The following is a 27,337-nucleotide window of genomic DNA, read 5'->3' on the forward strand; positions in this document are numbered from 1 at the left end:
GCTCCTCAAGCAGCCAAAGAGTCCTCCCTCCCTCCCTCCCTGGTGGGTTGTTGGTCTTTCCCTCGAATCCTCCCTCTCTCCCTCCCTCCCTCTTCCTCCCTCCCTCCCTTCCTATCCCTCTTCCCCATCTATCCTTCTCTCCTCTCCACCAGCACTTCACGGTTGTGATAAATGCCATTAAAAATATACACAGGAGTTCCCATCGTGGCACCGTGGTTAATGAATCCGATTAACCACGAGGAACCATGAGGTTTTGGGTTCGATCCCTGGCCTTTCTCAGTGGGTTAAGGATCCGGCGTTGCCATGAGCTGTGGTGTAGGTTGCAGATGCGGCTCGGATCCCGCGTTGCAGTGGCTCTGGCCTAGGCCGGTGGCTACAGCTCCGGTTAGACCTCTCGCCTGGGAACCTCCATATGCCACGTGAAGCAGCCCTAGAAAAGGCAAAATAAATAAATAAGTAAATAAATAAAAATATACACAGAGTGCTCCGAAGGCTTCTTTCTACCACAGGAGGACCCAGAACCAGGACAGGAGATGAGGGCTCTGGAGGAAGAGGCGGGCTAGGCGATGGGTGAGAAATGGCAGGTAGAGAGAAGGAAGCTGGGACTGGCATTTCAGGCAGAGTGAAGAGCCTGAAGCGGAGGCCCAAGGTGGACAGGGGATGGGGTTTCAGGAACAAAGGCAATGAAGTCCCAAGAGTAAGAGGCAGCGTGAAACTCAGCAGCCAGGGGCCCAGGAGAGTGAGTGCTCATAGCTGGGGAGGGGGCTCTGGTCCTTCACGGAACCACTGAATGCACCTCTCACTCACCAGAAGCACCACGGAAGAGGACTATTTTCTTTTTTTTTTTTTTTCCTTCTTTTTTGCTTTTTAGGGCCACCCCTGCAGGATAGTTCCCGAGCTAGGGGCCAAATCGGAGCTGCAGCTGCCAGCCTACACCACAGCCGCAGCAGCGCCGCATCCAATCTGCACCTGCGACCTACACCACAGCTCATGGCAACACTGAATCCTTAACCCACGGAGCGAGGCCAGCGATCAAACTTGCATCCTCATGGATATGAGGATATTAGCATCCCTGGATATTAAACCACAGTTGGAACTCCCGGAAGAGGAGTATTTTCAGTCTTTACCAGGAAGACGCTTTTTATCTTTAGTGTTTCTTAATGAAGGCCCTACTGGCACTGGATGCAATTAATCTTGTTTTTACAGGACAGCTCTATACCTTGCTTCCAGGCTGGTCTCCAGGTAATAAATGCCAGCAGCAACTTCCCACCCCACCCCACCCACCCCCTGGCCCAGTCCAGGCACTGTGATGACCCCAAGTATCCCCCCCATCTCTGAAACCCTCCGGAGTGGCCCTGCCTCCTCCTGAGAACCATCGCTCTAGTTTGGGCTGCGGGAGTCGCTGGTACCAACTTCATGACCCTGTTTTATCCTTTTGTCTCTCCACATCCAAAGACCTCTTTTGCTGGGTGTCCTTGCTACAGACACCCTAACGGCTCTGACGTTTGTCTCTATGACATACTGGGAGCATTTTAATTCTGTGCAGTAACTGCTGAGTCTGCTATATGCAGAGGGTGGGAGTACACATAGGCTAAGTGACAGAGACAGATGTGAAACAATTACCTCGAAGTGGGGAAAGTGCCACTCAGGAAGCTTGCACAGGGGGTGGAGGTGGCGGAGGAGGAAGTGATGACCACCAACGAGGCCAGGGAGGAAGGGCATTTTACAGGTGGAGAGCAGGTTTTATGGAGACGTAAAACAGCCGGTGAGCTTGGCAGCCATGCAGAGCCTGGCATTGTTGAAGCATGAATTTCAGGTCAAGGTGTGGTAGGAAGGCAGCCACAGTTCACAAAGGGCCTCACAGACCAGGCTAAGGAACTGAGATAATGTGCAAATTAAGCTCTCAAATGTGTTACACTTGCAAATCTTCAATTGTCCTGAAATGCTAACATCTGAATGAGGCATGTAAGAATTTTCTGAAGAGCTAGCTATGTAGATAAAGTCACTGCAGAATGCGGCAGTTTCTCTCTGGCTCTGTCAGCTCATTTATGAAGTTCCTGTGTGCCTAGGAAGATGGGGAAATTTCCTTTCTTTTTTTTTTGTTTTTTTTTTTTTTGGTCTCTTTGTCTTTTAGGGCTTCACCTGCAGCATATGGAGGTTCCCAGGCTAGGGGGCCAATCAGAACTGTAGCCACTGGCCTACACCACAGCCACAGCAACTCAGGATCTGAGCCTCGTCTGTGACCTACACCACAGCTCATGGCAATGCCGGATCCTTAACCCACTGAGTGAGGCCAGGGATGGCACTCATGTCCTCATGGATGCTAGTCGGGTTTGCTAACCACTGAGCCACGACGGAAACTCCTTTTCATGGATTTTTTAAAAAACGGCTTTGTTGAGCTATAACTGACAAATAATAAACGGCACATACTTGAAGGGCATAATTTGTTAAGTTTGATGTTTCTATGACTTAAATAAAGCTGTTCACAGCCATCACATCCATCCATAAAAATTTCCTCATACTTCTTGGTCCTCCAAGCTCCATCCCAATCCCAGGCAACCACTGATCTGCTTTCTGTCACCATATATTAGTTTTCTTTGTGTATAATTTCATATATACTTTTTTTGGGGGGGTCTGGGTTTTTTTCAAATAGCATAATTATTTTGAGAATCATCCATATAGTTGCATGTATTAATAATTATCATTTTTCATTAAAAAAAACCCTTTCCATGTATGCCCTCCTACAGTATTTACTGCATCTCAACAAATTTGCTCCATGCTAACAAAGCTCCATATTAGGAGGGGCTTTGGGCTAAGAGTCCCCTCTGGAGTTGAAAGAGATCCTGCTTTGGGAAGAAATGAGGATGCATAAATCCTAGTTTTCTAAGATAGAAGAGTACTGTGATGAGCAGAATGGTGGTACCCACAGATGCCCACATCCTCATCCCTGGAGCCTGTGAAATGATCACTTTACACGTCCACAGGGACCTGATAAATGTGATTAAGTTAGGGATCCTGAGAAGAGGAGGTTCTCCTGGATGATCTAGGTCGGGACCACTTTTGTAATCACAGGGGTCCTATAGGGACAGGAGGGGCAGAGTCAAAAAGAGATTTAAAGATGTTGTGATGATGGCTTTGAAGATGGAGGAAGGAGTCACAGGCCAAGGAAGACCGATAGTCTTTAGAAGCTGGGAAAGGCAGGGGAATGGACTCCCCCCACCTCCCCACCCCTCACCCCCCACCTCCTCACCTGCACCCCCACCTCCTCACCCACACCCCCAATCTACCCCCACCCCCTAACGCCCCACTCCTTCACCCCTACTCCTGCCTCCTCACACACACACCCTGGGGGCAGGGGGCTTTAGAAGAAATGCAGCCTGCTGATACCTTGATTTTAGCCCAGAGAAACCTATTTTTGGACCTCTAACCTCCAGAACCGAATAAGAAATTTGTGTTTTTGGTTCTTTTTTTTTTTTTTTTTTTTGGCTTTTTAGGGCCACAGGTGCGGCATGTGGAAGTTCCCAGGTTAGGGGTCGAATCTAAGCTGTAGCTGCTGGCCCGTACCACAACCACAGCAATGCGGATCTGAGCCGCATCTGTGACCAACACTACAGCTCACGGCAATGCCGGATCCTTAACCCACTGAGCGAGGCCAGGGATCGAACCCATGTCCTCATGGATACTAGCCGGGATTGTTATTGCTGAGTCACGACGGGAACTCCAGGAAATTTGTGTTGTTTGAAGCCACTGAGTTTGTAAACATTTTTTATAGTAATAATATGAAACTGATACAATTACCGACTCTATTTTTAAAAAAGTGAGTCTGACCACTTCTCTTTCCTCTTCCATTTGGTGACATGTGGTCTGATAGGAGAGGAAGCAAGCTGGCTTTGGAATCAGACTGGCCTCCCCTAGCTGCTCCCCTGAGCTCATTCCCTCACCCGAAAGGAAGGATGACACAGTATTTACCTTGGGGGACCCTTGAGAGGGCCGAGGAGCTTTATACATAGAGGGCCCAGCACAGAGTAGGCCCTCAATAAACACTTGATTTCTTTTTGCTTTTTTTCAGGGTCGCACCCATGGCATATGGAGGTTCCCAGGCTAGGGGTTGAATCAGAGCTACAGCTGCCAGCCTACACCACAGCCACAGCAACGCCAGATCCGAGCCGAGTCTGCCACCTACACCACAGCTCACAGCAATGCTGGATCCTTAACTCACTGGAGCAAGGTCAGGGATCGAACCCGCAACCTCATGGTTCCTAGTCAGATTTGTTAACCACTGCGCTACGACGGGAACTCCAACACTTGCTTTCATACTTGTCATCTAACACTTGAAGCCAAGGAACTAAATCCTTATTGCTAGTGAGCTATGGTGTAATTTTGGCCACGCTGCTTCCTCTCCTTCAATCTGTACCCTGAGGTTGAAGGGAGATACTTACTATTGAGAGTGTTTTTATTAAGGGAGGTACTTACTCTGAGTGTTTTCATTAAGCCTCTGAGTGTGTTTATTTAGTCTCTCAGAGTCTGTAATGTGGCTGGATGGTCTTAGTCAAAAAGTGTTATTTAGATGCAAAGTGCTGCAATCTTTTGACCAGGTAATTACTTCCTGACCTAAATGGTTCAGCAGGGCACCGAGGTTCCATCTCTGAGATGATGCTATTGCTTGAGAGGGTGAAGAAATACCTCTCCTCAGTGCTGTGAGTTGTAATTAATTAATGTTTATTAAGCCTGCACAGGCCTATTATAAAAGGCTAAATGTCGAGTATTATTTATTTTATATGGTTGTCACTTTCAGTGTTTTAATATAGCAACTAAAACTGCCCAATAAAAGTTGGCATTTCAGCACTGGATTTATGTAACGTCTACTTCATAATCATGTTGGGGGGGAGTCTAATTGACTACTATGTAAAGAGCTCTGTGCTTTTTATTAAAAAAAAAAAGGGTTAGAGATAGCATGCCATTATGTTTCTACAAGGATTTCCTTTTTAACAGATTTAGGCATCAAACCCTCATCTCATATAAAACAATAGAGATGGGTTACAAAAGCTAAATTTTTGAAGTACTGAAAGATAATTTGGGTAATAGCTAAGAGTAATTTTTTAAAGCTATCATTTTCTGGGTGTTATGTGCGCCATATGGTTCTGAGCCCTACACGTGCATTAAAGCTAAAATAAGGATGATCCGAACCCAACACATGGTGTCAGGAGAGCATTACGATCTGCATGGATCCCCAGATGTAGAACTGGGGCTGACTGGGATGAGGGCGGATGGAGGAGAATTTCTCCAGAGTAAGGGCTTTGGTACCACAGTAATGGCCACCCTTCGTTGGACATACTCCATGCAGACATTGGGCTAAGTAACTGCGTTATCTTTTTATTCTTACGTTAGCCCTTTGAGGTAGCGTAGACATCACCGCTTTACAAAGGAGGAAAATAGGACTTTTTAAGTGAATTGTCCCAAATTGTGAATCTAAAAAGTAGCTGAACTTGGATTCGAACACGTCCTGCTGTCCCCAGAGCACAAAGTGCCCTCGTGAAGTGTAGACAACTACGGTAAGTGGTTTAAGTGCTCAGTCAATGTTAGTTGACTGCAAGTATGTTTAAACTGTGGCTGTGGTGTAGGCTGGCGGCTACAGCTCTGATTAGACCCCTAGCCTGGGAACCTCCATATGCCACGGGTGCGGCCCTAGAAAAGGCAAAAAGACAAATAAAATAAAATACTTGGAAATACAAGACAGCATGACGAAGGAGTCATGATTAATTCCTCCCTCATCCTCACCTACGTGCATGGTGCCAGGATCTGTTGATTTTTCCTCCAAAATACGTCTCTGTCTCGAAACTACCCATCTCTTTCATCTCCACAGTCACCACCCATACCAGCTCCTTTCAGCTTCCCCAAAACACAAAATTCTTTTTCTTTTCTTTTTTTTTGTCCTTTTAGGGCCGCACCCGCGGCCTATGGATGTTCCCAGGCTAGGGGTCTAATTGGAGCTGTAGCTGCTGGCCTACACCACAGCCACAGCAATGCCAGATCCGAGCCATGTCTGCGACTTACACCACAGCGCACGGCAGCGCTGGATCCTTAATCCACTGAGTGAGGCCAGGGATCGAACCCAAAATCTCATGGTTCCTAGTCGGATTCGTTTCTGCTGTGCCACAATGGGAACTCCCCAAATTCTTTTTCATCTTCCAGTCTTTGTGTACACGTGCCCTACGGTTAGAATGCTCTGCCCCAGCTCTTTGCATGGCTGCTTTTGCATCTTTCAGGATTCAGCGTGAGAAGCATGTCCTCAGAGAGCTCTTCCCTATCTTATCTCAGCAAAGTTTCTCTTCCTTTCTTACCTTCTTTTCCTACATCTCATAGCACTTATCACCCTATGTTATACACAATATTATAAATCATTTGCCTGCAATTAATGAATTAATATTTGTAAAGTGCTTAGAACAGTGTAAGGCACATAGCAAGTACTACATAGGTGATTTTTTTTTTTTTTTTTTTTTTTTTTTTTTTTTTTTTTTTTGGTGCTTTTAGGGCCACACAGGAGGCATATCGAAGGTCCCAGGCTAGGGGTTAAATTAGAGGTGCAGCTGCCAGCCAAAGCCACAGCCAAAGCCACAGCCACAGCAACATGGGATCTGAGTCGCTTCTGTGACCTACACTACAGCTCACGGCAATGCCGGATCCCTAACGCACTGAGCGAGGCCAGGGATCGAAGCTGCATCCTCATGGATACTAGCAAGGTTTATTACTGCTGAGCCACAATGGAAACTCCTCATAGATGATGATTTTAAGAAGCAATTCCTGTGATCCTCACCATCCTATCTGTGCTACTAATGCCACTGTTTTATAGATGGAAAAACTGAGAAACAGAGAACTTAAGCAAATTGTCCACGGTTGCACAGCTAATAAGCAGAATTAGCTACAAGCTCCTTAGCTACAAAGTCCACACATCTCCTTTCTATATTTCCTTCTCAATGACCTAGCACAGGGCCTGGCACCTACTAGGTATGTTTCATAAATGAAGGAACAGCTCTAATAAGACAATAAAATTTGGCTATAATTCTACCACTTAAGATATTTGGGAATTTATCCTTTAGCTTTTTTTGTTTTCTAATGCAGGGTTAGACTTTTTGTCAAAGTCATAACTTTCAGAAATTATTTCGAGGCGCATAGATTAGGCGTCAGTGTACAGTATGTTTGGTATTCTTCTTTAAAACCTACTTATAATTTTAAGTCAATGTTCTTTCTTTACACAGGGGATGGAAGGTGGGGGAAAGAAGGATAAGTCTTTAAAAAAAGAGAAAGAATTTTCCTAAAATACTCTGGCCCTTCTTTAGGCAGTGGTTTCCAAACTCGAGCTGAAAAGTTTAGGGAAAGAATGAGGTTTTTTTTTTTTTTTTTTATTATACTTTTAAAAATCAAGTGTTTTGGGAGTTTCCATTGTTGCTCAGTGGCAATGAACCAGACTAGCATTCTTGCAGGTTGGATCCCTGGCTCTGCTCAGTGGGTTAAGGATCTGGCATTGCCATGAGATGTGGTGTAGGGCGCAGACGAGGCTTGGATCCAAGTTGCTGTGGCTGTGGTGTAGGCCGGCAGCTATAGCTGTGATTCAACCCCTAGCCTGGGAACCTCCATGTGATGCAAGTACAGCTCTAAAAAGCAATGCAAAAAGAAAAAAGAAAAAAAGATCAAGTGTGTTTTAAAATTTGTCAGGAGAATTATTAGAAAATCAATTGGCAAGCGTTTTCTCAATATTCCCAAAAGGGCAGCAAAGTTCCATTGTTTATGATACAAATCAGACAATCTAGGATGATCACACAGCTATTCGATGGGAAAATTGGATAAAAAGACAGCGCTGGCCCCCAAAGGGCAAGAAAAACAAGCCAACGATGCTGGTAAAACACCAAGAGGAAACTCCACATACCGGTTTGCTCATAGCTTCGAAGGATTTTTTGTTCTTTTAAAATAGTTTCAGGATAAATAATTTGTAGCAGCTGGTCATCAGATTCACACACATTCCTGGAAGGCCTGTGACGCTAAGACGGACAATGAATAATACATCAGCTCTCGAGGGAGGATTGGATTGGTTGGTTTCTCCTTCCTTCTGCCACTCAACAATAGCAGATGAAGTTGGACGGAGGTCCTCAGTGGTGTGTGGTTACAGCCACCGACACTGCAGTTGTGGGCACCGCACATTTCTGAGATAGAGTTAGCTGATAGAATTACCAGAGCGTAATCAAACACAGTCATTGCAGAAGGAGCCTTGGATCACATTACCTTTGAAAATATTTTAATCTAAAAGCACCCTACACTGGACGCAAAATCTGTGACTACCTGGCTTCTGGGCGTGGCCTAGGACACACCACGCTGAGCCATCTCCTCTTTGCTTTCATAGCTACATAGAAATCTGGAGTTAGGAATAGAAGGAGAGGATTTGAAAATTAAAACAGAGTCAAAGTAAGTATTATTATTATTATTTTGGTCTTTTTTTGCCTTTTCTAGGGCTGCTCCTGAAGCATATGCAGGTTCCCAGGCTAGGGGTCTAATCGGAGCTGCAGCTGCCGGCCTACACCACAGCCACAGCAACGTGGGATCTGAGCCGCGTCTGTGACCTACACCACGGCTCACGGCAACATTGGATCCTCAACCCACTGAGGATCCTTAACCCACTGAGCGAGGCCAGGGATCGAACCCACGACCTCATGGTTTCTAGTTGGATTCGTTAACCACTGAGCTCCCAGAAAACTGTAGAGTTCTTAGTGGAAGGAACCCAGAAGAAGCAGGCACATCATGATTTTGAAGCTCAGCTTTTGTTCTATTATTCAACTCTCGCCAACCTCCAGCTATTGATAAAAAAAAAAAAAAAAAAAAAAAAAAAAAAAGGTGATTTAGAATGAGAGGATTGCTCCTCTGTATTGCAAGGTCCTTCAGCGGATTTGTCCGGAGACCCCGAGATGGAGGTGAGTTTCTATGGCTCCTTGTAGCTTTATCTCCTCTGTTGACTGCATCGTGTGTTGCTTGAAGACTTAAGAGCATATCGTTTTATGGTACAAAATATCATTGGATCATGTTCTTAAAGATCCCAACTGGGGAGTTCCCGTCATGAACTAGCGTGTGGTAAGCATTCAGACATCTTTTTTTCTTTCTTTCTTTTCTTTCTTTTTTCTTTTTGCTTTGCTTTTTAGAGCTGTACTTGCATCACATGGAGGCTCCCAGGCTAGGGGTTGAATCACAGCTATAGCTGCCGGCCTACACCACAGCCACAGCAACTTGGATCCAAGCCTCGTCTGCGCCCTACACCACATCTCATGGCAATGCCAGATCCTTAACCCACTGAGCAGAGCCAGGGATCCAACCTGCATGGATGCTAGTCCGGTTCGTTGCCACTGAGCCACAGTGAAAACTCCCAAAACACACTTGATTTTTAAAAGTATAGTATTTAAAAAAAAAAAAAAAAAAAAAAAAACACATTCTTTCCCTAAACTTTTTGGCTTGAGTTTGTCCTCTCTGAGGACAAGGTTTCGATCCTTGGCCTTGCTCAGGGGATTAAGGATCCGGCATTGCCCTGAACTATGGTATAGGTCGCAGATGAGTCCTGGATCCTGTGTCGCTGTGGCTGCAGCATAGGCCAGCCGCTGCAGCTCTATGGGACCCCTAGCCTGGGAACTTCCAGATGCCGAGGTGCAGCCTTAAAAAGGCAAAAAAGAAAAGAAACTCTCAACTATAATCTAGTCACATTCTTAATGACACACACATATAAAGAAGTAACAAGAATTTGGATTGTTGAATCATTGCCTCTAACCCTCAGCTCCTGTTTTCTTTACAGTCAGTAGGGCTGATCTTGGCAGTGTGGGGCTCTGAACGTGAGTGTATTAGGTCCTTCAAGGGAGGGAAGCAGGGAAGTGTTGGTCGAGTTTTCTCTTCTGCCTCTGGGCCAGGCACACCCTGTCTAGAGGCCAGCAGAGCTCTCGACGACGTTTTGCAGAACAGAGTAATTTGGGGACAGGGCTAAGAGGCTGTCCTAGGCCCACAGCCCCAGACAGTTCCTCGAGGCGTAAACAGTCCTCTGATAACAGAACATGGTCTGTACCACTGGTGCCACCACGAGATGGCCTGATGCAGAGTGCAAACATCACCTGCCAACCAGAAACACTGATTCACCGACCATCTGTGGCCTCTAACCGCTAAGGAGTTTTGGGTTTTCCCAGCGAGAGACATTCTTAACTGATTCCACCCGATTCTCAGCCATCGCAGCCATGGTTGTCTTCTGTTAAACTGGGAGTTGTAGGGACATTGGGCCAGCCCTTCAGCACCAGATTCAAACTTCATAATAAAGCAGAAACACACAGGGACTAGCCGTCAGCATGGTGAGCACCCTGTTTTGCCTCCCTGTTCGGGGCCTGCGCTGAACTGGTTCCATGGGGCTAGGTCACTATGAGGGGTGGGCCCTGTTTGCTCCAAGGGTCCACCTCCGGATGATTTGTGAGCTATTGCTGAGCACACAATGCTCCGTATAGCCCCATAAGCAGTCAAGGCCCCAAATATACTCACCTGAACTCAGTACGTCAAATTGGGTTCTGTAGAAAGTTTCTGTTGGGTTCCAATTGGAATCTCTGCATGTGCCTTTGGATTCCAAGACTGGGCTGAGTATTGATGTGGGAAGATGTTCCAGTTCCTTCCAGCTACCTGTAAGGGGCCCATTACAATTCTAAGGATGTCGCTTGTCCTTGAACAAAAAAAATCCTTGCTATCCCACAAAAATAACAATAATAATAATAATAACAGAAGTGATGAGAGAGTTCCTCAGGCTTCTAGCTTGTCTTGGTGGTGGTTCTTTTTTTCCTTTTTCTTAAGAGGCATGGCAAAAATTACATTTTGTCAGTTTAAATGGAATGATATTTTAGGAACTAGAATCTGGCTAATGAAGGGTCTTTTCTTCCATAGCAAGAAGGCCTTGGAGCTCAGCAGTGAGCACCTCAAGCTACAAAAAAGGCATGAGGATGAGTTTGGGGCTGTCGTTTGGGTCATTAAAAGTCCTGCAAGTCTCGAATTCATCTTTCTTTTTTTTTTTTTTTTTTTATCTTTTTGCTATTTCTTGGGCCGCTCCCTTGGCATATGGAGGTTCCCAGGCTAGGGGTCCAATCGGAGCTGTAGCCACCGGCCTACGCCAGAGCCACAGCAACGCAGGATCCGAGCCGCGTCTGCAACCTACACCACAGCTCACGGCAACGCCGGATCGTTAACCCACTGAGCAAGGGCAGGGACCGAACCCGCAACCTCATGGTTCCTAGTCGGATTCGTTAACCACTGCGCCACGACGGGAACTCCCAATATGCTCCTTTGATACATTTTTATATTATACTGTGATTACCATTGTATATCAATGATAATTAGCCCTCTATCCTGTTACATAATTATCATTTTTTAGTGGTTGGAATAATGAAGTTGCAGTCTCTTAGAAAGTTTAATGATTCTAGTACAATAATGTTGTCTATATTCTTTACACTGTACATTGGATCCCTAGGGTTTTATTGCCTCATTGCAAGTTTGTATCTTTAAACATATATTTTACCCCCCCCCCCCACTCCCACTCCATCCCCTGGTAACCATCATTCTATTCTCTTTTTATGAGTTTGGCTTCTTTATTTTTTATCTATTTATGGCTGCTCCTGCAGCATATGGAAGATTTCAGGCCAAGAATCAAATCGGAGCTGCAGCTGCTGGTCTATGCCGCAGCCACAGCAACACAGTATCTGAGCCACATCTGCAACCTACTCTTGTAGCTTGCAGCAATGCCAGATCCTTAACCCACTGAGCAAAGCCAAGGATCAAACCCACATCCTCACAGAGACAACATTGGAGCCTTAACCTGCTAAGCTGCGACGGGAACTCTGAGTTTGACTTTATTAGCTTCCACATATTAGTTATGTCATACGCTACTTGTCTTTGTCTTATTTCACTTAGCACAGTGTGTTCAAGGTCTATTAATGTTATTATAAATGGCAGGATACCCAAATGGCAGGATTAGGTGGTATCTATAGCTTGGCTATTGTGAGTAAATAACCCTGCAATAACACGGGAATGCAGGCATCTCATGGATATCCTGTTTTCATCTCCTTTGGGTATATACCCAGAAGTGGAACTGCTGGGTCATACGGTAAACCTATTTTTAATTTTCTGGGGAAGCTTCATATTGTTTTCCATAGTGGCCGAGCCAATTTGCATTTCCACCAACAGTGTGCAAAGGTTCCCTCTCCTCCACATCCTCACCAACATTTGTTATCTCTTTTCTTGGAGATAGCCATTCTAACAGGTGTGAGGTGACAGCCCACTGTGCTTTGGGCATCTCCCTGATGCTTTAGCAATGTTGAGTATCTTTTCATGTCTCATGGGCCATTTGGATATCTTAGACAATATTTTATCTAAGATGATTTAGTGATAGTTTTCACCATCAAACAATATATTCACTTACAGGTAGATTTTTTTCAAAAAAACCCCAGACTCCCCGTTCATCCCACTCCCTCCCCCTACCCCCCGGCAACCACAAGTCTGTTCTCCAAGTCCATGCCTTTCTTTTCTGTGGAAAGATTCGTCTGTGCTGCATATTAGATTCCAGATATAAGTGATATCATATGGTATTTGTCTTTCTCTTTCTGACTGACCACACTTAGCATGAGAGTCTCTAGTTCCATCCATGTTGCTGCAAATGGCATTATTTTGGTTTTTTTTTTTTTAGGGCTGAGTCATATATATATAACTGTTATTATATTATATATATACATCTTCTTAATCCATTCATCTGTTGATGGGCATTTAGGTTGTTTCTATGTCTTGGCTATTGCGAATAGTGCTGCAATGAATATACAGGGGCATGTATCTTTTTTAAGGAAATTTTTGTCAGGATATATACCCAAGAGTGGGATTGCTGGGTCATATGGTAGTTATATATATTTAGTTATCTGAGGTACCTCCATACTGTTTTCCATGGTGGTTGTACCAATTTACATTCCCACCAAGAGTGTAGGAGTGTTCTCTTTTCTCCACACCCCTTCCAGCATTTGTTATTTGTTGACTTGTTAATGATGGCCATTCCGACAGGTGTGAGGCGGTACCTCATAATGGTTTTGATTTGCATTTCTCTAATAATTAGTGATGTTGAGCATTTTTTCATGTGTCTGTTGGCCATCTCTCTATCTTTGGAGAAATGTCTATTCAGGTCTTCTGCCCATTTTTCCATTGGGTTGTTGGCTTTTTTGCTGTTGAGTTGTATAAGTTGTTTGTACATTTTAGAGATTAAGCCCTTGTCAGTTGCATCATTTGAAACTATTTTCTCCCATTCTGTAAGTTGTCTTTTTGGGTTTTTTTTTTTAACGGTTTCCTTTGCTGTACAAAAGCTTGATTAGGTCCAATCGGAGCTGTAGCCACCGGCCTACGCCAGAGCCACAGCAACGCGGGATCCGAGCCGCCTCTGCAACCTACACCACAGCTCACGGCAACGCCGGATCGTTAACCCACTGAGCAAGGGCAGGGATCGAACCTGCCACCTCATGGTTCCTAGTCGGATTCGTTAACCACCGCGCCACGACGGGAACTCCCTGTTTTTCATTTCTTAACTACCCTTATTGACGCTCACTCTGTGCTAAGCACTATGCCAAGAGCTCTGTATACTTAATCTCATATTCATCTAGCAATCCTATGCACTAGGTATTACTAGTCTTCTTTTTCAGAAGAAGAAACTAAGAGTCAGAAAAGTTAGGTAACTTGCCCAAAGGCATAAGCTGATGAGTGGAGAAGCAGGAATTCAAACCCAGGTCTCCCAACCCCTGCTTCCCGCTGTGCTTTTGACTTGCCTGGGAACTATTTCCCTTGTTCTTCAACTCGGTTGGAGTAGCCCGAAATTCCATTCATCCACCTCACTTTACAGTCAATATCAGATGCTTAAAGTAATCCTGCCTTGATGATTCTTCTCCTCCTCCTCTTCCTTCTTCTTCCTCCTCAACAAAACATTTTTGAGTTCTCGAACATTGACACATATCTATCCATTCAAATTTTTTGTGCAATGTTTTATAGATGTCTTATTAACCACATTTAGTCTTTTTTACTTCTTTTTATTTTCTTCTTGGAGAATTTAGCTCCTTTTTTATTTTGGTCACATATTACTTTAGCTTTTTAGGTTATATAATAAATCACAAGTTCATAGACTCATAAACATGTAGATGGGAGAGAGGATCTCAGAGGTCTGTTCACCCAACCCCATCATTACAAGGGAGGCCGGCCAGTGGTTGAGTCAGAGCTTTATAGTTATTCCACCTAAAACTGGAGGTAATTTTACTTCAGTTGTCCTGAAAGTTTGTAAATCAAGATGAGATAGCTAAATGAGTATTTTCAAATTTATTTCAAAGAATAAAAGATGGATACCGAACAGCAGCTGACTTTGCTCTGACCATTTTCAGGAGTGACCCCAGGACAGGCTGCTACCACCAGACTGTGGCTGCTTGACAGGACTGCTGAGAGCCAGGCGGCCTCTTGCAGAAGAGGGACGCTTGGTGGCAGACTGGCCTCCAGGTGTTCAAAAGGCCTTTTTGTTCGTTCCTTGCTCCTATTTCTGTCCTTCTCTGCTCTTCTCCAACATATAAGGGAAAATTAGGAGATGGGGAATGTCTGAGGGGGGACAGATGAAAAAGCGCCAGAATGGAGAAGATTGATGTTTATGATTGAACTGAGCCAGCTCATGCCACCCAACTTAAAGGTCCATCAGGGATGTGTGGACAAGTGATGGCCATGGTACTTTAAAAAAATCAGTCCTTGGAGTTCCCGTTGTAGCTCAGTGAAAATGAAGCTGATCAGGATCCAAGAGGATGCAGGTTCAATCCCTGGCCTTGTTCAGTGGGTTAAGGATCCAGCGTTGCCATGAGCTGTGGTGTAGGTCACAGACGCAGCTCGGATCTGGCACTGCTGTGGCTGTGGCCATAGGCCAGCAGCTGTAGCTCAGATTCTACTCATAGCCTGGGAACCTCCATATGCCTCGGGTGTGGCCCTAAAAAGACCAAAAAAAAAAAAAAATCATTCCTTTACTTGCATCCTATTTTGGAGGGATAAATTTCAAACAGTATTTCTTCTAATAGCTGTTAAGAAATATCTGGCCATTAACTAGAGACCAGTGTCTCTCTCAAATTTTAATGAATAAAAAATTTAGCCTGCCTCCTTTTTACTCCTTGCTTGTATACCATTGATTATATAAAGATAGTATTTAGGATGAGTCGATCTCAGCTGAGCTTCCTGCTTTCACGTCTTATAACTGCATTTCTTGGGAGTTCCCATCATGGCACAGTGGTTAATGAATCCAACTAGGAACCACGAGGTTGCGGGTTCGATCCCTGGCCTTGCTCAGTGGGCTAAGGATCCAGTGGTGCCATGAGCTGTGGTGTAGGTCGCAGACGCGGCTCAGATCCCTTGTTGCTATGGCTGTGGCATAGGCCTGTGGCTACAGCTCTGATGAGAACCCTAGCCTAGAAACCTCCATATGCCACGGGAGCTGCCCTAGAAAAGGCAAAAAAAAAAAAAGGACAAAAAAAAAAAAACAAACCATAAAACCAAAACTGAATTTCTCTAAATGAAAAGGATCCAATTTGTTCTGACATAGATACCAGGATAAACACAATTTCACACAGGACATTCTTAAACAATGAGGCTCTTTTCCTTTTGCAAAGACTAGGACACAATGAAGACAATCAAGGAAAACCAGAAGATCTATTGTTACAATTAAGAACATCAAGACCAGGCAGCAACCAACAAAGAAGGTCATGGATGAAGCCAACTTCTTGGAAGATACAACTTCTAAGCAACAGAAGGATTTGCCTTATGATGGAGATTTATCCCAAATTAAGCTATACAATGAGTACACTTTGACCTCAAAATATGACCTTCTTGATATCTCAAATCAAGTGAATTTAACAGTAGATGACCCTCAAGAAAAGGCTACACATAGAGAAACTTGCAAAAAGGCAGATATGGCCACGACCGTTGAGAAAACAACTGAAAATGCTGTTAACAAAAAATATGATAAACAATGTACTATAAATCCGCATATTCCAGCTAACCAAGGAGACACTTCAAAGTCAAATGTTTCTGATATTTCACTCAGTCATCTTTGCAAAGAGGAATTCCCAAAAGGTCAAGGCATTAACAGTGAAACTCTCCCAGAGATCTCAAATGCTGACGGTTTTGATAAAGCTGTTATTAAAAATATTATTTTGCAGCATGTGAAGAATTCTTGGCTGACAGAACAAACCGCAGAACTCCCTGACCAACTCAACCCCCAAAGGGATGGTGAGAACAGCCATAAGCCCAGTTATTCTCCAGCAATACCAGAAGAAAACACTTCTGGTTCAGAAGAATCAGTGGCTGCTGGAGAAAGCAGCCATCAAGAAAATTCAAATTTTCTTACTAACATCAAGAGTCCATGTGATAAACAAAAAAGTTGCCAAGGACAGATACTCCAGAAACAGCGGGATGAAAAATCAAGTTCTGACAACAGGTGTAAATATGGCCAAGGTCAAGTTCATTGCTGGTTCTCTGATTTCTCTACAGTGGCTCCCAAAGTAAAAATTTCTAAAAATAACATAATCGATAAGCCACTTACAACAGATAAACAAGCCAGTTTTTCTCCTAAATTGAGAGATGAGTCAGCTATTGTGCAAGATATTTCAGAAAGTTTGTCTAGATCAAAATATGCTGAAAAGCAAGAGCAGAAGTGGAAAACTACTGAACCTTCTCAACAGACAGAGGTAAGTGAAAGTAGTCTTCAGGAAACACATTATCAGGGCCCCCACTCATGGATATCAGTGTGGGTCTTTGGAAGGTGCATAGAATTGAGTGGTAGGTCTGAGTTTCTGGGTTCTAGTTCTGGCTTAATACCTTGACCTCTCAGAGGCTCAGTGGGTATCCTCATGAGAAGAATTAGGGGCTGAACTAACAGCACATAATAGAATAAAATCCAAATTCTTCAACCTGGAATTTGGGTTTCCCCATTTTTTTATGTTATCCTACCCTTCTAAACTCAGCTCCCCACTTCCCCCCAACCCCTTGGCCCCCAGGAGTCATCCTCGCTTACCGGGCTGGCCTTGCCCTCTTTAAGCTCCTGCCTTAAGTGGAACATCCCATCTCTGCTTCCCAAAGACCTGCCCATTTTCATGGCCTCCTTCAATCCCCCACTGGCCATAGAACTTTCCAGAAGCTCCCCACCACAGTCTTTCCCATCCTGGTTTGTATAGTACTCTGTCAGAGCAATTATCTCAGCCTGCTTTGGATCATGATTGGAAATACCTGTGTCTTCCACTAGATTTGAAGACTCTGGAGGCACCTGCCTCGGCTTCATCTTTCTATTGTCCAAGGTCCCCCAGAGGCCCAGCCCTTTGTTTGCACAGGAGAATTTGAGCAGAACCTACCCCCACCTCCCTGACACACACACCAACACACGCACACACACACCCGGAGCCAACGGCCCTCCTGGCCTTCACTGGGATGCCTCTCTTGGAGAAATCTGCAGCACTGTGACACTGGAAAGTCTCTGTTCCTTATTCAGGCTTGTAGGAGATTGCCCTCCTCCCGCTGGGCACAGTTCTCAGTGCCCCGTGTTTAGGAGGGGTAGAATGGATAGCCAGTTCGTCCGTCTGGCAATAGGAGTCTTAAGTTGGGTATCTCATTTTCTTTGGTCCTGTCCATTTAGGTTGGAGAACTAGACTCTCTAGGTTCCAAATCCATCATATAACTGAGATTTTCATGATCACCACAGTCTAGTTTGACCACTACAGTAGCTCTCTGGCACCAGCGTGTTTGTGAGCCACGTGTATTGGGAACAATAGGGAGACCCTTCAGGTAGGCGTCTTACTCTAGAGTTTGAACTCTTGTCCAGTCAGCCTGTGGTGAGTAGAAAAGGGCATACCCTGTGTGAAGAGTCACTATCTTGACACATTTGGGGACTTAATGCACGCTGTTATTATTTTCTGGAGTGTGGCTTTGGTGTTAAAGACCAGCACAGAGCTGGTGAGGAGACCAACAATAGCCCCTGCCCTCCTGGAGCTTATGGTCCAGGTGTAGGAAGGATGTGTGAGTACCCCCCATAATAGTAGCAAACAAGATAGTAGCCACAGCTAAGATGTCTGCTTACCACACACCAGATATTAGGGTCACATTTAATTCTCTTCACAACACTATGAGGCAGGTTCTCTTACTATTACCATTTTACTGCTGAGGAATTTGAGGTTTACAGTGATGAAGAAATTGCTTTGGGTCACCCAGCAGACAAGTGTCAGAGGGGACCTCAATGTTGGCATCAAGCTCCAGCTCTTGACACAACACTGGGTTGCCTCCATGATAACCAGAAGACGTCAGGTCATCCTGAAAAATGGCGATCTTGATTGTGATTCACAGTAATGTTTTCTTACCCTTTAATTGTGCAGATGGCGCCCACAAGACACATCTACCAAGAACATCTCACAGGTACTAGCATCTTTAAACCTCTTTCATTTGAGGGCAAGGGCTTGAGGGCCCGTGCCAGCGTCAGGCAGCGGGTGCCCGGGTTGTGGGTGGGGTCGGGACAGGATAAGCAGCTTGCGCATGCGTGAGGCCCTCTGCTCCTGCAATAAACTCATTACAAGGAAAAAAATACATATGTATATATTTAATATATATACATATATCTTTTTGGAAAAGGTATACATTTTGAAAAAAAGTACTGATAGCAAACAGTGGTGATTGCCACAGACTTCTCTTTTCAGTACTGAATAAAACTAATGAGGTTGACATGAATGGTAGCCCAAATTTATTCTTTCTTATATAGGAATAAAATCTGAGACAAGTCTGTCTAAGTCGCCATCAACTTCTCAGAAAAACCCTTCCTCAAGTTCTTGCATATTTCAAAAGATAGCCCAAGGGAAACAGATGTGTCAGAAGTTAAAAGAACAGACTGATCAACTGAAGACCAAAGTAACACTTTAAAGCTTATTTTGAAAAATAGAACCAAGTTCAACCATAAGACATCATGCCATTAATGGAATATTGCTTTTTATTTTTTCACTGCAGGTAAAAGAATTTTCCAAAAGCATAGCACAGGACTCTCCCTATCATTTGCAAGACAAGAGAGTGGTAATGGATTTTGTCCAGTTTTAAAAATCTTTACTAGGGAATTTGATATGGGAAAACACAAATGGCCTTAAAGCATCATGTTTTCTCTACACTGGTAGGAGTGGAAATGCTTTGGTAAGAAATGCTTTGCTGAAGATTAAACTATCTTTGTGTTACGGAAACTAAAAGAGCTTAGGATTCTATTTCTACACGTATTTAGTCCTATCTTCTTCCCAGGAGATCTACTGCTTAAGGCTGTTATTCTTCACCACTCATCCCACAATAAATCTGGGACCATGGTCAAGTTCAAGAGAATAACATGTCAGCTGATATAGAGGGCAAGCACATCCAGATTTGAGGGTCCTGAGGGATAGAGGCTATAAGAATTGCGAGCATCTAGAAACTCAATATATAAAACTTCGAAAACTTAAAATCAATTTTGAAGATAAGCTTTTCAGATCAAACTCTTTGACTTTCACATCTTTGCCTGTTGTTGCATTTAATGAAATCACTGGATTTAGGTTGTAACCACAGCCTTGTTCATCAGTGCCAGGGTTGTGGGAAGTAGGGGTGAAGCGGTGAGGCAAAAAGTCGAAGCAGAACAGGGATATGTGAAGTTGAAGATTAGTTTGGGCCACGGGGTCAGCAGGAAGACAGGTGGCCAGAAGCCCTGACATAAAGGACATGAGCACAGCTCAGGGGAGGCTATGCTTCAGAAACCGGACAGCACAGACCAAAACTAGGAGGACTTACATGTTAAGAGGTACAATTCGTTCTTCTTTCATCATATTAATTACATAACTCAGACATTCATTCAATAACACTTATGGGGTAATTCCTATGACTCAGACACTGTATCAGCCACTAGGAATTTAAAGATGAGGAAACAATTTCTTTTCCAAGCAGCTTATAGTCTCCTAGGAACAAGAGACCAGTAAATAGATAAGTAACATGCAGCTTAAGGAAGGTTACACGTGATGCTAAACGCAGCGCTGAAGAGCTCACCCTTGCCAGTTAGAGGGCCCTTGGGAAGCCTTCCTGGAAGTGACCTCTGAGCTGGGCATTGTAGGAAGAATACAGGTGAGCTTGGCAGAGTAGGCGCAAAGGCGCGCCAGGAAAAGGAACCAGCAGGTGCCATGGCACAGGGGCAAGAAAGTGTGAGAGTTCGAGGAACTATATGACCCTGTAATTGACCAGATGGAGCTCGGGGGAGAAGGGAGGAGCCCGGAGAGGTAGATAAGGACTACGTCATGAAAATCCTTTACACCACACAAAGGAGATTAGATTAATTTCTTCCGGAGGTGGAGTGTTGGGGCAGCACTGCAGGATTTAAAGCTGAGAATGGGCGAGCACAGTGGGGGCAAGACTGTAGGGACAGAGATTGGCTAGAAAGCCTCCAGGTAACAAGTTATGGAGATTATGGAGTCCTAAACTAAGGCTGCCCATGAGGATGGAGGTGGGGGATAAATCCAAGAGTTTAAGGAAGTGACAGCAGATCGAACAGGGTAAATAAAGGAAGAGAGGAGGCTTGGATGCATTCCAGAGTTGTAGCTCGGGTAACCAAAGGTCAGGAATCAAAGTGGAGGATCCAGTTCAGAACCGGTGTGGGAGGCAAGATGTCAAGTTCGGTCTGGGACATTTTGAGGGGCTTGTAGGACATCCAGTTGGAGAGGTCCAGTAGACAATTCAGTTCAGAGCAGTGGATCTGAACCTTGAGTTGTTTGGGTGAGAAATGTACATTTGACTATAGCTGTAGGTGGAAGCTGTAGGGTATAGGAGATTTCTCAGGCAAATGTGAGAGTAAGCAGTGAAGGATCCCAAGGATAAAATCATGGGGCACAGCCACCAGGGGCAGCTGTAGGAGTAGCTGACACGTTCTGCAGCTTTTGGTAGTGACACAGCCAATCCATGATGAAACAAGCAGGAGGAAATCAGGGAAATAAAGACCCTTACCTCATCCTAGGCTTCGGTTCCTCTCTGCTGCTGTTCTCTTCTATCAGTTGAAACCAACCAAAGCCAGGGCTAGGGGAAACTGTGATAGAGTCCCCTGAAGGCCAGCCACCTGGCTGGGGTGGATCTGGGGGGGGGGAGTGGAAACCACTTACCAAACTTACCATTCCTTATAACCCTATAGCCAATATGCTTCTACATATGTTTAATTATTTTTAATAACAGTAAGAATAACAGTAATGATGATAGTTACCACCTACTGAGTACGTACTATGATCCTGGCACTGTGCATTATCTCATCTAACTTTCACAACATGAGAGCTATTACATCAGATGAATGTATAAAATCATACAATTAGTAGGTGAGAGTCTGAACTTGAACCCTGTGTGTCTGATCCTAGAACCCCATAATGTGATATTCTTGCCCTTGGCAACATCTCTCCAATTCATCTTTTCCTCTCCATTTGCATGGATACTGTCTGGTCCAAGCCCTCGTGAGCATCTTTAAGCCTGGCTTAAGTCTGGCTTCTTCCTTGAGCCATGGCAAAGTGTTCTGCTGCATGGTCTCTTTTCCCAACTGGAGTGAAATTCCTGAGACCAGGGGCTTGATAGAACTTTTGTATCCTCGCACTTTTGGCCCAGGACCAAACATGGGCAGTGCTCAGGGAGTGTTCAGCAATTAGGGCTGTGGGGTTGCAGCTTCCATATATATCAAGACAAGACCCTGACCTGTACAGTTGAAACGTTCATCTGCATGAGGCTCCATCTGGGAGACCCATTCAAAGCTTTTGGCTAAATGTCCTGATATTCCTTCCCCATCGCACCCTCCAAGTGCCATAGATTCAACTCCAGGCCCTCTAACTTCAGCTCTTTTTAAAGATCTATGTAGCTTCTGACACACTTTTTTAGAGCTCCAGTTTCCTCCTCTATAAAACTGGGACAATAAAATCTACATTGCCGCATTTACAACATTGATGTGTGGGCTAAAGAAGATAATACATGGGAACATGCTTTATAAGGTAAAAATCACCCTGCAAATATGTAGGATTATTAGTGCCCCATTAATGAAGTTAAGAGGCCCCTAAGTGGGCTCTAGGAGAGAAACCAGAAGTTAACTGTGATGTGCCATGTAGGCATCATCAATGTTGAGATGGTTCTTAGCTGTTCTGTATTTGAGATGTCAGGCTCTGAAACAAAACAATTGCCAAGGTAAGGATGATGGCTTCATTTTGATATTACTGTAGGGTACACTCTCCTTGTGTTTTGGAGAATAACAACTGCACACACAGGCTTCCATGTGAATGATTCCAGTGATTTCACTGCTACAGGTCCTGGAGAAACTGCAGGGACATCTTGAAGCACTGGAGCAGGAGTTTCTGGCCAACAAGGAGAAGCATCTGACTTTGCAGGGGCAAGTCCACCGGCCTGAATCCCCAGCTGTCGATGACTTTGATCCAGAAAGGTCAGGCTTAAACCGTGTGAGGTGGAAGGGTCAGAGGTGACCTCCTTCAGAGGAGAGTCTGACGCCGGCTTGGTGCTGGGAGAGCCACTGGTCTCAGGTCATAAAAAAACTGTGCCACCACTGCAGAAGTGCCACCCCATGCAACCAGGAGTAAGGAATTCCTCCTAAGCATAAGGTTCTGTGCTGGGCAGTGACCCAGATGGAGTGCCCAAAATGAACAATTGTTTCCTGAAGAAGAGACAGTGTGCCACCATCTTGTATTTTGTTGGATGTCATTATAATTGGTTCTGAGACTCAGGGGAGCACAAGAAAACCCTAGAAAGGCTGACAGGCTAACCCCAGAGGGCTTCCCCTCTCCAGGCTCCTCCTGTCCTGTCCACTCCTGCCTTCATTTGCCCTTCCTAGTTCTTCTCTTCTGTCCTTTTTTCTCCATCCACAGACAATTCCAAAGGGGCAGCAGGCAGGAAAGGATCATTGGATTGGTTAATGGTGGGGTGAGGGACCCACAAATCCTGATAAAGGCAAAATGTTAAAGCTTGAAGCCAAATGATTGCTGAGTTAATTGGCAAGGAACTTGGGAGCACGTTCATATTGAAGATTCTAACTGGCCGCTTGGATGGCACAGTGCTGGTCTCTCTCCAATCCAAATCATTTTAAGATGTGGTCTGGGACTCAAGGCTGGGATAGTTTCCATATAATTTCCTGGTATGAAATTAAAGAACTCACTTAGGAGTTCCCGCTGTGGTACAGAGGAAACGAACCTGACTAGTAGCCACAAGGATGAGGGTTTGATCCCTGGCCTCACTGAGTGGGTTCAGGATCCGGCATTGCCATAAACTGTGGTGTAGGTCGCAGACAAAGCTCGGATCCTACATTGCTGTGGCTGTGGTGTAGGCCGGCAGCTGTAGCTCCGATTTGACCCCTGGCCTGGGAACTTATATATGTTGCTAGTGCGGCCCTCAGAAAGAGAAAAAAAAAAAAAAAGCAAAAATAAAAAATAAAGAACCCTTTCAGTAGACTTAATATTTGTACATTCAGCTCCTTCTATTCATAGCACTTTAACACGAATTCATTCTTGATGCCCAAATATTTTAATGGTTTATATTTTGGCCTGAGTGTCCTGAGCTATTTTCCCCAAAGCACAATTTTCTTTCTTCAAAATGAATGAAACCTCTGTCTATTGTTATTTCAGTGCTGAGTAATTAGACAGCAAGGATGTGAAGGATGTGGTTTTAATGTTGATTTTTTTCCACCCAAAGTTTTTTTTTGTCTTGGGAAAAAAAAAAATCTCTCCACATGCTTTCACTATTTGTTTAAAAACTATTAGAGTAAGGATATTCATTTTTCCAAGAAATCCCACTTGTTCTGGCAGTCATTCTACAGACAGGCCTCTGTGCACACGAAGACCAGAGTCATGCAATCCTGTATTTATAGCCTAGTTACACCCACACCGTGCCTGGCCCCAATATAAATAAAGGAGTTTCAGCTGCAATTATATTCCACATACAGGAGAGGCTTTCAACACTGGGGCCAGCGAAGGCCTCGGCCTCTCCCCAAACTCCCCTCAGAGCCAGCAAAGGGTGCTCAGCCCTTCTTCTCCTCAAATGGGCTAAATGGGGCAATGAGCAGAACCCAGCACAACCCTTGAGGTCTTGGTGTGTCGAGAAGCTTCTAAATGAAGAGTCTAAAGGCCATTGTTGTTGGCTTCCGGGAAGGGAAAGAATTCTGCAAATTAATTGACTAACGGCTTAAGCCAGCTCTTGTGCTCTTATTAAATCTTATTATTGTCTCTGAAGGTAATATTCAAAAGTATTTGTTTGGATTTCATGCATCTTGATTGTCAGAATGTGGTCCCATGGTCATTGGATTCCTTCCCACACTAACACCAGAGGCCAAGGAATCAAGAAATGGAGTTCTACCTCCAGCCAGACCTTCTCCCTGATACTGTTGGCATAAAATCTTGCCTTCTATTTTACAGATCACAGAGCCCCTCAAAAATGTCTTTTCTCCACCTCTGTATCTGCATGGTTTCACCTCCTCTTTCTTCCTTCACTCGCCTTCCAGCCTCTCCAGCCTTGATCCTCGAGCCCGTCTCTTTCTGTTACCTTGAGACCTAGCTCTGTCATTCTACCTCCTTTAAAATTTCAATCTCTCCTGTTGAATTCTCTTCTGGTTCCTACATTAGAATGTATTTTCCTACATTTTCTCCAGTTTTGTTTAGATCTTTGTCCCACCATTCACTGAATAGGGCAGTGTCTCTCCTCTGACTCAAAAGCCGCTTTCATCATATACAAGCCCCCTGTGTATGTAGGATTGGTTTTATTCTCCCCATCGATCTATGCTTCCATTGCTACATTAACCACATAGTTCTAAGTTACTCTAGGTTAGTGTATATTTTTCTTTTTCTCTTTCCATGGCCACATGTGTGGCATTTGAAATTTCCCAGGCTAGGGGTTGAATCGGAGCTGCAGCTGCCAGTCTACACCACAGCCCCAGCAAAGCCAGATCCAAGCCACGTTTGCAACCTATGCTGCAGCTTATGGCAATGCTGGATCCTTAACCCACTGAGCGAGGCCAGGGATCGAACCTGCATCCTCATGGATCCTAGTTGGGTTCTTAACCCACTGAGCCCAGTCAACTCCAGCATATATTTTTAAATGTTTCTTCTTCTTTATACTTTCTTTAGCTATTCTTACCTCCGCTTCTTACTAATAAGCTTTACAATTAGCTCACCAAATTTTCAAAATAGAATTCCATTGGAATTTTGTTTAGGATTGTGTTGAATTTACAGATTAGTTTGGGAAGAGTTAAGATCTTGGGCACTGAGTATTCCACCCTATTCCTATGAAAATGTCCCCAGAATGTTTTCTTCATGTAGAATTTGCATGTTTTGTTAAATTTGTTCTCAGCTTTTTCTATAATTTTTTTCCTTTTTTCTTTTTGTCTTTTTTAGGGCCACACCTGCGGCATATGGAGGTTCCCAGGCTAGGGGTCGAATCAGAGCTGTAGCTGCCAGCCTACATCACAACCACAGCAATGCGGGTTCCAAGCCACATCTGTGACCTACAGCTCAGGGCAATGCCGGATCCCTGACCCACTGAGTGAGGCCAGGGATCCAACCTGCACCCTCATAGATACTAGCCGGGTTCCTTAACCACTGAGCCACGGCGGGACTCCTGTGCATTATTAATAGATGTTTTCCCTGATGCATATACAGGAAATAGAATTACATGTTTAACTTGTGCAAGGCTACCTTACACAATTCTGTTTTTAGTGTTTTGTTGACTTCCAGTTGATTGTCTTAATTTTTATGTATGAGAATCATAGAATCTGAAAATAATGACAGGTCCCTTCAACTTCCCCTTCCCCCCTAAATATTTGTACTTTATATCTTTTCTTCCCTCTGACTCTTAGATATCACATTCTTTTTATTGCTTTAGTTCATTGGCTAGGTTTTCCAAAACAATATTGAATAGTACTAGTGAAAGCAATCATTCCTGTCATGTTCCTAATGGTTATAGGAACTCTTCCAAGTACCATCATTACTATGCAGGTTCAAGTAGATCAGCTTTATCAAGAAAACTTCTATTCCTGGCTTACTAGGATTAGATTTTTTAATTTAGGAAAAAGTTCAATCAAATGGGATTCAAAAATCTATTTAATCTCCTTTAATCTATTAATAGAATGAAATATATTAATAAATATCCTAATGTTTATCTATAGAATGAGTTGGGGAATTTTCCCTTTTCATTTGAGGTTCCAGAAGAGTTACTTAGAGTCTTTGTTGAACTCACACATAATCCTACTTGGATTTGGTGCCTTTTGTGGGGAAAAACTATAAAACCCCTAGAAGGTAACAGAAGAGAAAATACAGGTGACTTTGGTTTTGGTGATGTTTTTTGAGCTCTAGCTCCAAAGACACCACCCATGAAAGAAGGAATTGGTAAGCTAGATTTCATGCAAGGTAAAAACTTCTACTCTGTGAAAGACAATATAAAGAGAATAAGACAAGACACTGGGAGAAAATACTGGCAAAACACACTTCTGCTAAAAGACCGCTATCCAAAATATACAAAGAATTCTTAAAACTCAACAGTAAGAAAACAAACAACCCAATTTAAAAATGTGCTAAATATTTTAACAGCTACCTCCCCGAAGAAAATATACAGATGGAAAATAAGCATATGAAAAGATGCTCCACATCATACATCATCAGGTAAATGCAAATTGAAACAACAATGAGATACCACTACATACTATTAGAATGCCCCAAATCTGGAATGCTAAAAACACCAAATGCTAGCAAAGATGTACAGCAATAGGAAAGCGTCTTTACTCTGATGAGAATGCAAAGTGCTACAGCCACTTTGGAAGACAGTTTGGTGGTGTCTTTCAAAACTAAACATGCTCTTACCATACAATCCCAGCAATCATGCTCCTTGTATTTACCTGAAGGTGTTGAAAACTTATACCCACACAAAAACATGCACACGGATGTTTCAAGCAGCTATATTCAGAACTGTCAAAACTTGGAAACAACCAAGATACCCTTCAGTAAATGAATTGATAAATCAACTGTGGTATATCCAGACAATGGATATTATTTGTGTTAAAAAAAAATGAGCTATCAGGTCATGAAAAGATGTGGAGGAAACTTAAATACATATTACTAAGAAAGATGCCAATCTGAAAAGGCTACATATTGCATAATTATGTGACATTCTGGAAAAGGCAAAACTATGGCAACAATAAAAAGATCAGAGGGTGCTAGGGTTTGGGGTGAGGGGAGGGTTGAACAGG

At 43.9% G+C, this 27,337-nt stretch overlaps 1 protein-coding gene across 38 annotated transcripts in view; it reads left to right on the forward strand.

Moving 5' to 3' along the window:
• The window catches only part of AKNAD1 (AKNA domain containing 1), a 54,466-nt gene that overhangs the window by 4,225 nt on the left and 22,904 nt on the right, over positions 1-27,337 (forward strand). For 6 of the 38 annotated variants that reach the window (XR_014844601.1, XR_014844600.1, XR_014844595.1 and 3 more), the window contains exons 2-6: positions 15,711-16,787; positions 18,462-18,501; positions 18,842-18,987; positions 19,084-19,146; positions 22,404-22,537. Coding sequence is in view for 19 of the 38 variants with exons in the window: in XM_021090095.2 (XP_020945754.2) it covers positions 15,804-16,787; positions 18,462-18,501; positions 18,842-18,987; positions 19,084-19,146; positions 22,404-22,537 (1,367 nt within the window). In the remaining 19 variants the exon portion in view is untranslated. Of the gene's footprint in view, positions 1-8,395; positions 8,458-10,520; positions 10,689-15,710; positions 16,788-18,461; positions 18,502-18,841; positions 19,889-22,403; positions 22,538-26,681; positions 26,754-27,337 lie in introns of those variants that run through there. The other 32 variants (XR_014844594.1, XR_014844597.1, XM_085023771.1 and 29 more) reach the window with 20 other exon arrangements.

Source organism: Sus scrofa, chromosome 4 (genome assembly GCF_054392235.1).
Source record: "Sus scrofa isolate SSC_HxYL_T2T_F1_AM1 chromosome 4, Sscrofa_HxYL_maternal_Yorkshire_Landrace_v2.0, whole genome shotgun sequence".
Lineage (NCBI taxonomy): Eukaryota > Metazoa > Chordata > Mammalia > Artiodactyla > Suidae > Sus > Sus scrofa.